This window comes from Leopardus geoffroyi, chromosome C2 (genome assembly GCF_018350155.1).
Source record: "Leopardus geoffroyi isolate Oge1 chromosome C2, O.geoffroyi_Oge1_pat1.0, whole genome shotgun sequence".
NCBI classification, from domain to species: domain Eukaryota; kingdom Metazoa; phylum Chordata; class Mammalia; order Carnivora; family Felidae; genus Leopardus; species Leopardus geoffroyi.
The window spans coordinates 66403642-66421185 of NC_059333.1; the positions used below are offsets into that span (position 1 = coordinate 66403642).

The 17544-nt window shown below is 41.3% G+C and overlaps 1 protein-coding gene across 2 annotated transcripts in view; it reads right to left on the minus strand.

Moving 5' to 3' along the window:
- The window catches only part of LRRC58 (leucine rich repeat containing 58), a 77581-nt gene extending 70584 nt beyond the window's left edge, over positions 1 to 6997 (minus strand). For both annotated transcript variants that reach the window (XM_045502167.1, XM_045502166.1), the window contains exon 1: positions 6076 to 6997. In XM_045502167.1, coding sequence (XP_045358123.1) covers positions 6076 to 6575 — 500 coding nt within the window. In that variant the 5' untranslated portion in view covers positions 6576 to 6997. The remainder of the gene's footprint in view (positions 1 to 6075) is intronic.
- Positions 6998 to 17544: the final 10547 nt, after the last annotated feature.

The window sequence follows — 17544 nt, forward strand, 5'->3', positions numbered from 1 at the left end:
AATTGTCGGTTTTTTAATCTTCTTATTCTTGTTTCATTGTTGAAGTTCCTGCCTTTACCTCTCTGAAGTTAGAAAACATACTTATTTTAAAGTCCTTTAGTGAGTACCTTATTATATGTATTTTCCCAGGTATAATTTCTTTCATTTGTGAATTTCTTATCTAGTCCATAATCTCAGCCATCCTTGATAATATGGTGATTTAAAAAGCCAGCCCGAATCTGAAGTTTTTTTATTTTATTTATTAAAAAAAAATTTTTTTTAATGTTTATTTCTGAGGCAGAGAGAGACAGAGCATGAATGGGGGAGGGGCAGAGAAAGAGGGAGACACAGATTCAGAAGCAGGCTCCAGGCTCCAGGCTCTGAGCTGGCAGCACAGAGCCCGACGCGGGGCTCGAACTCACAAACCATGAGATCATGACCTGAGCCGAAGTTGGTCGCTCAACCACTGAGCCTCCCAGGCGCCCCTGAAGTTTTGTCATTTTAAACATACATTGATACTTTTTTCCTATTTTTGACTATGCAAATTTTTCCAAGATTGTATTTCTCCCTTTTGATTTATAATGCTTAGTAAAAGTAGCAGACAACTTTAATTTTGATATGTTATTTTTTCTCTTTCAAAGATCATCTTGTAGTAACAATCAACTGTTTGCATAGAAGACTGAATTCTCCTGCACATAAGTGTTTAGGCACTGGTAAAAAACGTTTCTGGGCAGGATTTTTGATCCTACTAAATATGGTATAAGTTAATGCTTAGTTACTCAGAAATCTCTTTTTCAGTGAGGGGAGCTACTAGAATAGAATAAAATAGAGTAGAATAGAATAGAACATTTGGGGCCCAAATCACTGAAATTATCCTGGAAAAGGGACTGTTTTAATTAGAAGACTACCTGGGAAAAAAATTAGCAATCCTGGGAGTCCTTTCATGAAGAATTCAATAGTTAAATAAAAATTTGCAATATAATCTAATGATGAAGAAAAGAAAAGAAGGTGAAGAAAGGGAAGAGTGAATCTGAGAGCAAACTTAAATATTCCTTCCTATTTGTTTAAGTCAAGAACTAAGAGAAATTAGTATCTGGTTGTCAGTTATGACTCCATGTCTCCTTTAATCAATGCTTTGGAGTGAGTGGGGAGGTACACAGACAGAAAGGATATCAAACCTTAGTAGTTACTTGACATTGGCAGAAAGTATCTCCATCTTCTAAAATATAAAAAGCCCACTATTTCAAAATCATATAAATTCTCTTTTGCAACTGATGGGTACCATTAATCAGAGTACACAGCCAGCATATTAAATTTACACTCTCAGGCTTATTTTCTCACTTTGAAGCTCAATTTCCAAAGGTCTAGAGACTTGAAGCCTTTCATGATTTGTGGGAATTTCTAAAACACACTGTTTCCAAACATGCTTCTGAAAGGAGAAAAGAAACTATTGTTGAATTTAAATCAAAACTGTAGTGTTTACAAGTTCCTGTGGTGTGTATTTGTCAACATTGCATTTCTGTTCATCAGGCTTGGAACAATTTTATTTTTTAGTATTTGATGAATATTGAAAACAGAAAACTCATTCACAGAATTTATAGAATTCTTCCTTTCCTTTCTGTTTTGCATTAACAGACCAACCTTAAATTTGTTTCTTGGAAAGTATTTTGCTTTTCCAATCATTAGGGATACTGAAATGGGTGTCTTTTCTCTAGCAAGGGTCCATGACCTACTGAAAAAATACATGAGAGTCCCTTAGTGCCAGTAACTTTAACCACAGGTACAAGTAGAAAACATTTTGCTTCTCCACCCAAATAAAAATGACATTAAGAATATCAAAAATATATTGGGGCACCTGGGTGGCTCAGTCGGTTGAGTGTCCAACTTCAGCTCAGGTCATGATCTTGCAGTCTGCGAGTTCAAGCCTCATGTCAAGCTCTGTGCTGACAGATCAGACCTGGAGCCTACTTTGGATTCTGTGTCTCCCTCTCTCTCTGCCCCTCCCCCCACTCATGCTGTGTGTCTCTCTGTCTCTCAAAAATGAACCAATGTTAAAAAGAAAAAAAAAATAACAAAAATATAAATTAGTTCTACATTATGGTTGGTTACAGGGAGATGGAATTATAGTGAGACAGTTCTGAACAAAAAGGCAGAAAACCGGAAGAGAAACACAGACAGATTAAGAACCAGGGGCGCCTGGGTGGCTCAGTCGGTTAAGCATCCAACTTCAGCTCAGGTCATGATCTCATGGCTCTTGAGTTCGAGCCCCATGTCGGGCTCTGAGCTGACAGCTCAGGGCCTGGAGGTTGCTTTGGATTCTGTGTCTCCCCCCTCTCTCCATACCTCCCCCCACTCATGCTGTCTCTCTCTCTCTCTCTCTCTCTCTCTCTCAAAAATAAACATTTTTTAAAAATTAAAAAAAAAAGTCGGGGCACCTGGGTGGCTCAGTTGGTTAAGCATCCGACTTTGGCTCAGGTCATGATCTCACAGTCTGTGAGTTCGAGCCCCGCGTTGGGCTCTGTGCTGACAGCTCAGAGCCTGGAGCCTGTTTCAGATTCTGTGTCTCCCTCTCTCTCTGACCCTCTCCTGTTCATGCTGTCTCTCTCTGTCTCAAAAAAAAATAAATAAATAAACGTTAAAAAAAAATTAAAAAAAAAATTAAAAAAAAAGAAAGATAAGAACCATACACTTGTGGATAAAGAAAGTAGTTTTCTTGAGGTGGCATCCTCATACTGAATCATTTTCAAATACTATCACTCACGACAGGCTTTATTTTAAAGTACATGAACCACATAAATCTCATCGTCACTAGCTGGTTTCAACTAAGTGACTGATACTAAATCTCATTGTCCTCATCTGATCAAATAAAAAGGGGTAGGGTGCCTGGGTGGCTCAGTTGGTTGAGCATCTGACTCTTGCTTTCGGCTCACGTCATGATATTGTGGTTTCATGGGTTCAAGCCCTGGAAGGGGCTCTACACTGGCAGCATGGAGCCTGCTTGTGATCTCTTTCTCTCTCTCTGCCCCTCCCCTACTTGTGCTCTCTCTCTCTCTCTCTCTCTCAAAATAAATAAATAAACTTTAAAAAATAAAAATAAACAGGTGCTTGAGTGGCTCAGGCAGTTGGGCATCCGACTTCGGGTCAGGTCATGATCCCATGGTTTGTGGGTTTGAGCCCAGTGTCAGACTCTGTGCTGACAGCTCGAAGCCTGGATCCTGCTTCAGATTCTGTGTCCCCCCCTCTCTCTCTGCCCCTACCCTGATTGATCTCTCTCAAAAATAAATAAAAACATTTAAAAAAATTAAAAAATTAAAAAATAATAATAATAAAAAGGGGTGAATCAGGACATTGCCCAGGTTGTTTCTACTTCTAAGACTGTATTTCTACATGACCCTTTTAGCCTACACTCAACTAGAATTTAAATTTGGAGCATGGCCTAAACCTTTACTGATTCTGATTAGTAAAGAGAAATAGAGCATACAACTGAAAAATGGTAACACAGACAAAAAAGATCCTACACACAACTGAGCCAAAGGTACAATGACCATAAAGCACAGTTTATTAGCTTAGAAAACCAGGTCAACCAGGCAAACAGTTTTGACCAATCCTCCTGATTACATATGCAATAGAAGTCAGAAGGATTAGGTGTTGGCCCTACTCTGTCACTGTGGAAAATTCTTGGGGTTGGAGTCAGAGATCCCTCAGATCAAATCCAATTCCACCACTCATTAGCTTTGGGTTCTTATAACTTAACCTCTCAGAGCCTCAGTTTCTTCCTCTCATCTCATAGAGGTATTGTGAGAATTAAAAAGCATATTTAGAGCCCCTACTCCAGAGCCTACAGCATTATAAGTACTCAATAAATATGATTTTTGCCTACCTTTCCCCCAATGTGATAGAAGTAATAATTGTTTTTTTAGTATATCAAGAAGACTTAAGTGAGATGGTTGGAATTATGGAACTTCAAAATTATGAGGAAACCAAGAACTGTCAATTTTATGTATAAATCTCTTTCCAACACTTCTACTTCTTACTAGCTCTCCTAGCATCATCTACATGTAAGCTATCATCATCTCTCATTCTCCTAGAATGACCTCCTTCTAACCAGCCCTCAAAGTCTCTTATCTTATCCACCCTCTCCCCACTCCATTGCTGTGCAGCATCAAGACAGATGTGCTTAAAACTCTCTCATGTGGGGGCACCTGGGTGGCTCAGTCAGTTGGGCATCCGACTCTTGATTTCGGCTCAGGTCATGATCTCAGGGATGTGGGAATCAGCCCTATATTGGGCTCTGCACTGACAGCATAGAGCCTGCTTGGGATTCTCTATTCTGTCTCTCCCTCTCTCTGCTCCTCCCCTGCTTGCATTTGCTGTCTCTCAAAATAAATAAATAAACTAAAAAACAAACAAACCAAAACCAAAAAACCAAAAGCAAAAAACCTCTCTCCTGTGTACTTAGAATAAAATCCAAACTTTACCATGGCCTGAAGATCCAACATGGCCTGGGAATGGTCCAAGTTCACATTTGCCACTTTCCCTTTTGGCCACTTTCTCACTATGCTCTAGTACAATGTCCTACTTTCAAAATGTTGGCCTTCAGTCCCTCTTGCCTTCAGGCTTTTACATGCACTGTTCCTTTTACCTGGACTGATCCCACCCCACCCTCTCCTAGTTAATTCTTATTCTTCCTTCAAAAGCTCAATTCAGATTACTTCCTCAAGAACCAAACTAAGTCATGTCCCTCTGTTATTTCAACACACTCCATCTGTCTTCATAGAACTTATAACAACTATAATTAAATAATGAGGTTTACAAGTTAGTTGTTTAATGTCTCCTGTTAGTGTGTTAGCTCCATGAGAATAGGATCATGTTCACCTTTGTATCCCCAGTACCTGGGACAGTGCCTAATACATGGCAAGTACTTCATAAGTATCTGTTGATGAGTCAAGAAGGGACATCTTGTCCAAATGCCTTATTTTGCAGATTTGGAAGCTGTGGTCAGGATATGTTAAGTGACCTGCCTAAGGCTGGGACACCAAGAGTTCTTATTCTCAGGCTAATGTTCTTTTCACTATTTAACTCTTTCTAGCTCTAATATTCTGTTATCTTAGAAAACTCAAAACAAGATGTGAAAATATTCTACAGATGACGGATACTTTTTTTCCACTTTGGACAATACACTTCCTTTTGCTCTTTTTCTCACACCCTTGCAGAGCACTTTTAGGAGACTTTTGCTATCCTATTTCCTCTGCTTCCTCCTTCCATTTAATTCAACATTTATTTACTGAATAATGTAGTGCATGAGGCGGACCTGTGAACAAAGAATTACAATCAAGGTAAATGCAATGGCAGGATGAATGAGGTACAAAAGGACAGTTTAGTCAATAACTAATTGTTGTTCAGGAAGCAGTAGAGGAAGAAAATAGATAACCCTGGAGATAGGTTCTGAAGGATGAATAAGAGCTTGGCAGGTGCAGGCAACATTCCAGGCAAAGGGAACTGCACATGTACAGAGGCACTGCATCCATTCAACACATATTTAGTAAGTGTCCATAAGGTGCTGGTAAACTGCACGGCTCACTTATTTTCACAAGTAGTAGTGCTAGTATTGCGACAGAGAAAGGAAAGTAGAGAAAGGATAGGAGTGCTAGTGTTGCTACAGAGAAACGATACAGAGCAGTGGAAAGCAAGAGTTTGGTCAGAGTGTCTTGTTTGTCATGCTAAACGGCATAAACTTTGATCTGTAGGTATGGAAAACCACCAGACAGAGCAAGGAAATGACAACCTCAGATTTACATTTGTGAGTACCTACTCAGTTCGGATCACTCCCCCGGAACCAAGAAAAAAGAAAAACTGCTTCCAAAATCAGCTTGGGGCAAACACAATTCCAAACGCTGTCACACACAACGATCTTATTTATTCACGTACAAACTCGCTGAGATGGCCGGGCAGTGCTCACTGCCAAAGAATTAAGGAGCGGGCCTGGAAGAAGACGGTTACGTGACAACTGTACGACGCCAAGACCAGGCCTAGCGCTCCGGGGCTCCCGGACACCGCCCCAGGCTCCCCGACTCTTGGGGGCACGGCCCAGCTCACCTCTGCAAGTTCTCGATCTCGACCGGGATGCTCTGCAGCTGGTTGCCGCCCAGGCTGAGGGTCTGCAGCGCGCGCAGCTCCAGCAACGAGGCGGGCACCTCCTGGAAGCAGTTCCCGCTGAGGTTGAGCATCTGGAGGCTGCGGCAGAGCGGCGACTGGGCCAGGCCCTTGGGCAGCGCGCCGGGCCCTCCGAGCCGGTTGTTTTTGGCCAGCAGCGTGCGCAGGCTGCTCAGCGCCAGCAGCTCAGGCCCGAGCGCGGTCAACGCGTTGCCGCTCACGTCCAACAGCTGGAGGTGTGGAAAGCCGCTGCCCAGCGCCCGCGGCAGCGACACCAGACGGTTATGAGGCAGCAGCAGCCGGAGCAGCGCCTCCCTGGCGCCGCGCCGCTCCTCGCCCCGCGCCTCCAGCTCCAACTCCAGCGTCTCGGGGGACACGTTGAGGCGGGACATGTTCAGTTCAGCCTCCCCCGCAGCGACCACCGCCGCTCCGGCCTCCTCCATCGCGGCCGCCGCGGGGCGCGTGGCCCCGGAACCGAAGGGCGCCGCGCGCGACCCACAGGCCGGAGCTCCGCCGCGCCCCGGAACCTGAACCGAGGGCTGCGTCGGAAGTGGCGCGAGCTGGCGCTAACCCCGCGCGCCCCCGCCGGGTCACGCGACGCTAGGCGGCGGGGTGCGCGCGCCGTTCGGGGGCTGGGCTGCTTTTCACGCGGCGCGCAGCGCGGAGATAGAGCGCGGGCGTGGGGGCAGGGGCCGGGTGGCTGCCAGGTAGAGCCTTGAACCTCGGAGGGTTTATAGTCCCTGAGGTCCCAATGACCTGTCCCCAGAGTGAGGGACTGCCTCGGTAAACAGCCCTAGGACTGTTTGCTTATCTGGCCTCGAGAGTTCGCGCGTCATGGTGCACCGCCCCCTTGGTTCCCAGGTTAGGAGTGGGCCCTCTACGCTGCAGGATTCAGTGAGAACACAGGAATTTAGTGATGAGTCATCTTCAGTACAGCAATCCCAGGAATTTAGAGGCTGGGGATTAACCAAGCTGACTTCAAAATGCAAAGACAGCTGGACTAGAAAATCAGAACCCCTGGATCCTTCCTCCGGTTCTCTTATTAAATAAGCTGTGTGTCCTTGGACAAGGGATTTCATTTCCGTTTCTCCATCCATAAAGTATTGATAATACTTGCTCTGTTTACCCCACAGGATTCATTTCTTTTTTAAGCATGATAAAAATAAGGTTTATCAAGTAATGGTGTTTCTATTTTTTAGCTACAGAAGCTTTTCCGTGGTTTTTAAGTTGTAGTGGCTAGAAATGAATCTGGGAGCCAAGGGGGTTTGTTAATTTCAGATAGCTAAAATTAACTGATTAGTTTAAGAACCAAGCATTGAGACTTTACTGCTGTTTAAAACTGCAATTAACTGGCAAAATCCTGACTTAGTACTTATAATTAACATATTTGCCCTAAACTCAGTCTCCTCTGAAATTAATTTTTATGATTTTGAAAAGTCGTGAGTAGAAATGAGAAAAATATCAAGCAGTTTTTTTTACTAATTGTATAAAATTAGTATATAATCAATGACATTAATTTGCTTTCCTCCTAAAGGAATAAAGTAACTTTTTTCTTGACACTTATTTGTGTGAGAAACTTTATGCCTCTTACTGGCTGCCAAATTTTAATTTCTGGTTGAGTTATAGTAACCCTGGTTGAGTTATAGTGGGAGGATATACTTGGACAGTTTAAACCAGAGATCGAATGTTTTTAAAACCTATAGTGTCCCTGCTTTTGAAACCTGTTTCTAAAAGGTCCTCTTAAAAAATTAGACCTTGCTTTGGATCAAGATCACATACTGGCAGGGCCCTTATATGTGGAAATTGCAATTACTTAATACAGTTTTATGCTTCTAAAAATGTTTATATGTCTGTGATAAAAATTAAGTGACAGGAATGTCATATAAAATGAGAAAAAAACTATTTGAACGTGATTCAGAAATAGTTAAGATTACAAATCAGTAAAATGAAGGGGGAAAGATGGAGACAACCTCAATAATAGAGAACGAAGCTGCCTGACAGAAAGTTTTGAAGAAATGTTTCATGTGAGAATCCCCTTCTTGCTCATAATGAGCCCTATCTCAACAACCATGGTTGCATCTCTTTTCCTTGAGGCCAGATAAGTCTAAGCAGCATCCCCCAACACTATGGTGGGCCTTAAAACTATCCAGGCAGCCTGGAGAGTTCTAAAAACCCCGTGGAAGGTAAAGGAGCATTGGTGGCTTGTTGTCATTCACAGTGATGGGCTGTGTCTTGTGGCTAGCTGAAGGAGATGCCAGAGACGCAGTGGGGGGCACTGGAGAGTGTGAAGGGAAAAGGAGACAGCACAGCACAATGCATTATCTAGGGAAAGGGATATGGATTTCAAGGAATCGCGAGAGTACATGGCATATTTGTCCACTTATTAAAACTTAACCATCAGGCTACTCTTGGGTAAAATTGAGTATATTTCAGGATAGGTCTCCTGATTAGGATTTTTATTGAAAAAAAGAAGGGAGACCAAATGAAGGGCATTTCCTCCGTTGGCCACTCTTTCTAGGTTTCCTGAGGGCAGGAACTCTGTCTACCCCACACTGAGACATAGTATGTGCCTAATAAACAGTGAATAAAATTGGGTGGCTCAGTCGGTTGAGCGTCCAACTTCGGCTCAGGTCAAAATCTCACAGTCCAGAGTTCGAGCCCCGTGTTGGGCTCTGTGCTGACAGCCTGGATCCTGCTTTGGATTCTGTCTCTCTCTCTCTCTCTCTCTCTGCCCCTCCCCTGCTCATGCTCTGTCTCTCTGTGTCTCAAAAATAAATTAAAACATTAAAAAAAATAGTAAAGGAAATAAAGCATGAATAGGTTTTGGCATACCTGATTAAGATGGCCCTATTGCCCAAATAACTGCAGAAAAGCCAGGAAATAAGCTGAATGGAGGATCCCTCCGTAAACCATACTAGCTGGGAGGCAACATACTGATGCAGTTAAAGCATGGGCTTTGGCTATCATGAGATATAGGTTTCAGATCTCCCCCCTCTGGAAATCAGATTTCTTTCATTTAATCCTGATTTTGTTACTTAATACCTTTAAGCTTTAATTTCATCTAATTATGAAGAACATTGTTTCATAGGGTCATTATAAGGCTAAATCTAAAGTGCTTACCATAGTAACTAGTTCAAGGTAAATATTCCATGAGTAGTGGCAATTATTAATATTATTAGCATTAATAGTAATAGTATTTATTGTTACAATCATTACTTTCTCACACTTATTTTATCATGATCGAGGTAAAGAGAAAGTTGAGAACAATCTTTACTCGTGATGGCATAATTTACTGCATAAACTGTGGTTTTCTGCCAGGACCATGCCATGTTTCAGGGATTAAAATTGAGAGGTTGGTCTAAACTCTCCTCGTCCCTGAGTCTTAACTCCCAAAATTTATGCTTATTGTCCTGTCCCCTAGTTATATCAAGACATCATGCCTTGTAAACTGGATTTCTACCTTCATTGCAGCTACCTCTGGATTCAGATAGGCGTTCTGAAGCACTGCTTTCGTTATTTCAATCCATCCCTCTCCCTCCTCCTCTGACCCCATGTCTCCTCTTTAGTTACCAGATGAAGGTCAGTTGCTTAGCCTGCATGCAAGGTTTCGAATTATCTCCATTGCTAAATCCCTCTCAGTTTGGCTTATCTACTTTGGCCTGGGATGGTTTAAAGTTCTGCCAAATTCCTACCAACTGTAGTCCAAATCTCAAAAAGCCAGTTTAAGGCAGCATTGAAGGCAGAGGGAGATCCATCGTGAAGAGACAATGGCCTCTATATTTACAGGGGCCCAGAGTGAGTCTGCAGCCAGTTTGGTCATTTAGGGTCTACAGTTCAGTTATTATTAGCAGTTTATTTCTTTTCCTTAGTATATTCTCACTGTAGAATTGATAGATTAAGAGGTTTTCCTGAATATCTTTCCCCAAACCAGTCTTCTTTATTGAAATTTTTTGAAGATCAAATAACGACGTGACATTTTTTTGGATCTGGAAGTCTTTGGCTAAGCATTTATTAGAGCTATAAAAGCATCCTGATGACTATTCCCATTGAAATCACTCCATTTAGGGGGTTTTCTCTTACTTAGTGAGATATTTACCTTGGCAACTGTTTTGGGAATCTGGGTGGCTATATACCTTTTTAATTTTATGCACTTGCTTAGCCTATGTTTCATAATTGGGTTGTTTTACCTATTTATGGATAGCTAGCCATAGCAACAACTATAAACAAGTTAAAATACTTCTAGTCCCCAATTTATTCATTCTCAAATACTCATGGAGCACCTTTTTTGTGTAAAAAAGTGAACGATACATTGGAAATGTATAGAGATAACTAAAAATAATGGCTAACATTTATTGGTTGTTTTCAAGTGCCAGGCACTGTCCTAGGGGCTTTGTAGTCACTATTTTATTTAATCCCCATACTCATTCTATAAGGTAGATATTATTATCCCTATTTACAAACAAGAAAACTGAGATGTGGTAAAATTAAGTAACTTGCCAACTCACACAGCTATGATGGGGCTGGATAAACAAATAGTGGAATATGACGCCAAAGTTTATGATTTTATCCAAATACAATCACTGCCTTCAAGATACTTATAGTAACAGAGATTAAACATGAACCTATAATAAAACAAATAATTCAGTTTAAAAATGGGCAAAGGATCCGATAGACATTTCTTCAAAGAAGATATACAAATAACTAATAAATATGTGAAAAGATGCTCAATATCATTAACAAAAGCAAATCAAAACTACAAAGAGATACTATTCATACCCACGAGGATGGCTAAAACCAAAAAATAATGAGTGTTGGTGAGGATGTAGAGAAATTGGAACCCTCCTACCCTGCTGGTGGAGATCTAATATGGTACAGTTACTTTGGAAACCAGTCTGGTAGTTAGTTCCTCAAAAGTTAAAAAAAAAAAAAAAAAAAAAAAAAGAATTACCATATACAACCCAGCAATTCCACTCTTAGGTATAGATCCAAGAGAACTAAAAACATGTTCACACAAAAATTTGTACACAAATGGTCATAGCAGAATTCTTCATCAGAGCTAAAAAGTGGAAACAACTCAAAGTTCTATCAACTGATAAATTGACAAATAAAATGTGGTTATTCATACAATGGAATTTTATTTGGCAATACAAATAAATGAAGTACTGATACATGTTACAACACGGATAAATTTTGAAAACATGAGAACACATAAGTGAAAGAAACCAGTCACAAAAGACCTTATAACATGTCATCCCATTTACATGAAATGTCCAAAATAGGCAAATCTATAGAAACAGAAAATAGATTAGTGGTTGTCAGGGACTGAGGATGGAAGGAATGAGGAGTGACTGCTTGGCACAGAGTTTCTTTTTGGGGTAATGAAAATGTTCTAAAATTGAGTAAGACGATGGTTGCACAACTTGTGAATGTACTAAAAACCATTGAATTATATATACTTTAAGTAAATGAATTGTATGGTGAATGGACTTTATCTCAATAAAACTATTATAAACCTAAAGTTACTAAAATAGGAAGGATCAGTTGGTAGCTGACATACAGAAGCATAACCAAATACTGTGAAAATTCAGAGTAAAGACACCTTTCCAGGCTGCTGTAATTAAGAAAGCTTTCATTGGATGATGGCATTTTGGTAGAGATGGGATGAGGCATATGGAATTGGATGAAAGGGAAAGAAGAAGGTATTTCTTGAGAAAGAATGATGAAAACAAGAAGCGAATTACAGCCTATGTCTGGGAAATGGTGGAGAGTCTGGTTTGGCTGATGTGCTTTGTGCTGATGGTTACAATAGCCAAGTATTGCCACACTTTGGAGAATAATGGGAGAAGATATTTAAAATTGTGACTTTGCCCCCCAAATCTAAGGTGTGCTGTTATGATACAGTATAAAGGAAGAATAAAACTTGAAATGATTAATTGGTCTAGATCATGGTGGGAGAGCTATGAATACCAGGTGAGGAGACCATCTCTGATTCTTTTCTTTCTGGAAGCTCTATATCCCATTTCCTTACTGGCTCATGGAAAGACTTCCAGTCTTGGGGCAGTCTGTGGGAAGTAGCACCTGCAGAAAGAAGCTTATATCTGAGTACAAAGTATTCTTCATGGTTTCTCAGTACTGTGGTCACATCAGGGTGTTCTTCCGCTGCATCAGAGTGGAAGTCAAGTGTATGTCAAGCTTCAATCCCTGTAGCATGAGTTAGAGAAGGGATATGAACTGATCACAATTATTTCACTCCATTATGTTCCATTTCACAGTTATTTTATTGAGCATATTATGTAAATAAAAGTCTATGCTAGGTGTTATAAGAGCTTAAACAAACAAAAAAAGACATCACTCAACAGTTCATGTTAATGGATGTAGTTGTAAGTTTATTTTGAAACTTCATAGGTGTTTCCTTCACTCGGCCACTAAAAGTGGAAGAACTGAGAGGTACTGGAGATTCAAAGCAAGAAACTAAGTGCTTCATTCATAGTCAGGTGGGGTGATAGATCTAGGGCGAAGCTGCTTCCGGCACCAATCCCCAGCAGGCGGCCTCCTGCTCCTGTCTTCACCTTCTTGGCCTTGTTCTAACAAGTCTGCTTACAATGAAGTGTTCCTTCAAACTCTGGATTATAGTCTATCTGGGCTGTGTAATGAGTGTAAGGACTAGGGCAACCCGGTTCAGACCCAGACCCAGTAATTCATGTGCTATGGGAGAAAGGCACCCTAATAAAGAGCTGACCCTATAGAACTTGGGGTTAATGGGAAAGGCTTTGAACGGGGGACCCAAATCATACTTACCCCTAAGAGAAAAGGGATACCTCCTGAACCTGCTGTCTCTGTACCACATTATGTGTTTAAGTTCTGTCTGTCCATTTCCTTATTTTTTGAGTTATAATGTATTTATCATAATGTAAATATAAAATATCACTATAGACAACTCAGAAATATATAATGTAAACAACTAAAGTCACACATAGTCTCACCATCCAGAAGTAACCACTGCTAACATTCTGGCATATTTCCTTCCTTTTCTATATGCACATATTTTTTTCCCACAAGGTTGAAATCATGCATATATGTAAACATTGATTTGTATTTTTATTTTTCATTAAAAATTGTACAATGAGTACTTTCTGTGCCATTTAATTATTTTTTTTTTTAATTTTTTTTTCAACGTTTATTTATTTTTGGGGACAGAGAGAGACAGAGCATGAACGGGGGAGGGTCAGAGAGAGAGGGAGACACAGAATCGGAAACAGGCTCCAGGCTCTGAGCCATCAGCCCAGAGCCCGACGCGGGGCTCGAACTCACGGACCGCGAGATCGTGACCTGGCGGAAGTCGGACGCTTAACCGACTGCGCCACCCAGGCGCCCCATTTTAGTATAACCATTTAATTATTTTTCAAAAATATGATTAAAAAATAGCACAGTATGATTCCCCGATATTGGACATTATGGTATTCTTTTAGTTTTGCTCTTCAACCATAATGCCTTGCAAACACTTCCTTTTTTAGCCAACAAATACAGCTATTAGAAATATTAAGTCTCATGGAGTTCTTTACTGAGCTTTTGCTGCAACAGCTTGGTAATAACAGTATCACTGAGCCTTCTCGCTGGGGACTGCCACACAACTGTCCCTTCAAAGACATGCTACCTCCTCACTTTTCTTCTTACCTGGTTGATAAGAGGCACCAGCTGCCACACAGGTAAGCTCTTTCAATAAAGAGACTGTTTAGAGGGGTGCCTGGGTGGCTCAGTTGGTTGAGCTTCCGACTCCGGCTCAGGTCATGATCTCACGGTCTGTGGGTTCACACCCCGCGTTGGGCTCTGTGCTGACAGCTCAGAGCCTGGAGCCTGCTTCAGATTCTGTGTCTCCCTCTCTGACCCTCTCCTGTTCATGCTCTGTCTCTCTCTGTATCAGAAATAAATAAACATTAAAAAAAATTAAAAAAAAAAAGAGACTGTTTAGAGAAATTGTTGGCTGTGATGGTGAACTGGAGAGCCAAATGAAAGGTAATGTGACTGAAACATTTAGGTATCCACCTCAACTGTATCTGGTCCCCTTACACTTAGTGTCTGCATAGAGCTTGCTCATAGACTTCTCATAGTTTTTCTATAAATGTGAGGTGAAAATGGTACAAGCCCTAGAGGCAATACCTGGGTACACTGCTGGAGTTGTCTGTTTTGATTTAGTTAATACTCATCTTTAGTAGTGTATAAATTTCTTTTTTCCTTTTTTTCTCTTTCCTGTTATATAGTAAAACTTTGTAACACTGCATCCGATTTAATTTTGTTAATTTGTTAAAAAGACTTATGGATGCCTACAACATATGGAACACCATGATGGACATATGGAAGACAAAGAGGACTTAGGCTTGCCCCTAGGGAGCTTATAGTCCAGTGGGGGTGATAAGATATACATACAAATAACTATAAAACAAAGTAGACCAGGTTGTAAGAATATTTTTAGTGATGTAGAAATGCTCACAAAACAATGCCATGAGAAAATTAAACTGGGCACTAAACTGTATATGCAAACTGAGTTCTCCTTAAAAAGTACACATATAAAAGGCTGAAGGAGAAAATTCCAAAATGTTAATGGTGGTTGTCTGGGTGATGGACTTAAAAGAGATTGTAATGTTCTTCTTTATTCTTTTCTATTTTTTCAAACTTGTTTTTACAATGAATCTGTATTACTATTAGAAGCACTAAAAATATGCTTTGTTAATTGAGTGAGTACTATATAAAAGTACAAAGTATGGTAGAAGTAGGGAGGAGCAAAGATTGTATCTCCTAGGGTTGGGGAATTGGGAAGGCTTTAAGATGTATATCTTTCCAGGGGCGCCTGGGTGGCGCAGTGGGTTAAGCGTCTGACTTCAGCCAGGTCACGATCTTGTGGTCTGTGAGTTCGAGCCCCGCATCAGGCTCTGGGCTGTTGGCTCAGAGCCTGGAGCCTGTTTCTGATTCTGTGTCTCCCTCTCTCTCTGCCCCTTCCCCGTTCATGCTCTGTCTCTCTCTGTCCCAAAAATAAATAAACGTTGAAAAGAAAAATTTTAAGATGTATATCTTTCCTAATGATGAAAAACTTTCCTTGGAAATAAATATCTTAGAAATAGATAATGAAATTTTATCCAGTTGAAAAGGCATATTGCATTCCTACAACTTTTTTTTCTCTATGACATTTGACTTCAGTCTCTCTTTCATTTCTACACACCCCCCACACACCTCTCTTTTGCCTATAGCTCTAGTAGCTGCTAGCTGGCATATTGCCTTTTAAATTTTATATTATTTGAGATATATCTTTCAAATTCTTTACTACATTTACCACAGGGAGATATTTTCTGAGTCAATGGTTATTGTCATTCACTAGTCATATTCCTAGTTAGAATATACAAGCTTGGCAAAGAGTCTTTCCACTTGTCCCACTGACCACAGAAATGTTTTATTTGGTTATTGGCTGGCAGAGTCTGCTCTTTTATGCTCCTGTTCTTCTGTAGACCTCTGTATCTGTAAATAGTCAACCCATAGAGTGCATACTCTTCAGGGTCTAACAGATCTCTAGGAAAGAGACTTCTTGTAATATTCCACAAGTCACCTGTGCTGCTTCATCAGCTGATGAGCTTCCTGTTCTGTTGCTGGATGCCCTGGGTGATGGGACTTCCCACAGCGTGTGGTGAAGTTGTAGAGGTTTGTCAGGACAGAATTTAGGTGACAAGCTAACTTGAAAGGTGAGTCTTGATTCTGGATGGCCTTGGGTGAATTATTTACCCTCTGTATGCTTTAGTTTCCTCACTTGTAAAATGGACACAATATCAGGGTACTTGGGTGGCTCAGTCGGTTAAGCTTCTGACTTAGGCTCAGGTCATGGTCTCGCGGTCCGTGAGTTCAAGCCCCACATCGGGCTCTGTGCTGACGGCTCAGAGCCTGGAGCCTGCTTCGGATTCTGTGTCTCCTTCTCTCTCTGCCCTTCCACCACACACACCCTGTCTTTCTCTCTCTCAAAAATAAATAAACATTAAAAAGAATTTTTTTAACGTTTATTTATTTTTGAGACAGAGAGAGAGAGAGAGAGAGAGCATGACCAGGGGAGGGTCAGAGAAAGAGGGAGACACAGAATCTGAAACAGGCTCCAGGCTCTGAGCTGTCAGCACAGAGTCCGACGCGGGGCTTGAACCCACGGACCGCGAGATCATGACCTGAGCCAAAGTCGGAGGCTTAACCGACTGAGCCACCCAGGCGCCCCTAAAAAGAATTTTTTAATGGAAACAATATTTACTTCTTAGGCTTATTTTTAAGATTAAGATTGTCATTCGTAGGCATTTGATATATAGTTGCTATTCGTATGGTGTATCATAGCCTGGAGGATTGTGGCAGATTTTTTTTCTCTCGAATAGATTACAGGAAGAAGAGGAAGCAGGAAAATATGCTGAGAGGATATCATAACCTTACCTTTCTTTCCTTCTCTGAAATAGTAAGGAACAAAAGAACATATAAAGAAATAATTGTTATACAATGTGATCTAATGCAATGACAAAAGTATATTCAAAATACAAAAGGGGAAATGTTGAACTGGACTGGGATCTGGGAGGGCTTTGAGAAGAAGTGCTTCTAGGGCAGAGTTTTGAATGATAAGTGAGTAGAGGGGGGCAGGTGAGGGTGGTGGTGAGGGGGGACATGCCAGGTGAGGAGAGTCTGGACAGCACCATAACTTAGGCATGATACTCCTGGTAGACCTTGGAGTGTGGGGGAGTCTTGAGAGATGAGACCAGAGAGAGAGAGTGGATCCAGACAATAAGATTGACTTCACCTGTATGTGTAAGTGCTTCTCAAAGGGACTGAGCATGCCCTGAGCCCCCCTTTCTCCTACCTGTTTCAGAGGTGTCCCAGGCTTGTTAATTCCATAAAGTGCAGCCCTGGCTACACAGTACTATCTCTTGGTTATTTTTCTCTGTTTGGGAAGCATTGCTTCATAACTTCCCAGACATGCCTGCATATCTACTGTTAATACCTCCTCTACTGCTAACTCTCTCCCAGCCACATCCAGAAGCTCAGCAGCAGTTGTTTTGGAAGCTGTCACTGACCCTCAAATATCATCCAGGACTGACTTTGATCCAAATGTATTCAAATGTGACTCATCTAGAGAGACAGATTTGCACATTATAGAAATAGAGTTCCAGGTTCATATAGCAAATCCAACAAATAGGTACAGGGTCAGCCTGAGTGAACTTAATTCAATGGGCATCCCACACAGAATGCTGAGGTGTTGGAAACCTGTTTGCTCAAAGTACATGTAGTGGGGGTGCAGCCTGGAGCGGGTATTTATGAGGCCTTCTTCAGACCCAGGAGGGTGTGGCTAGGCTATGCTGGCCCACACTCTTTCTTGGCTGAGACAAATTTTCTGCCTTTCTTTTT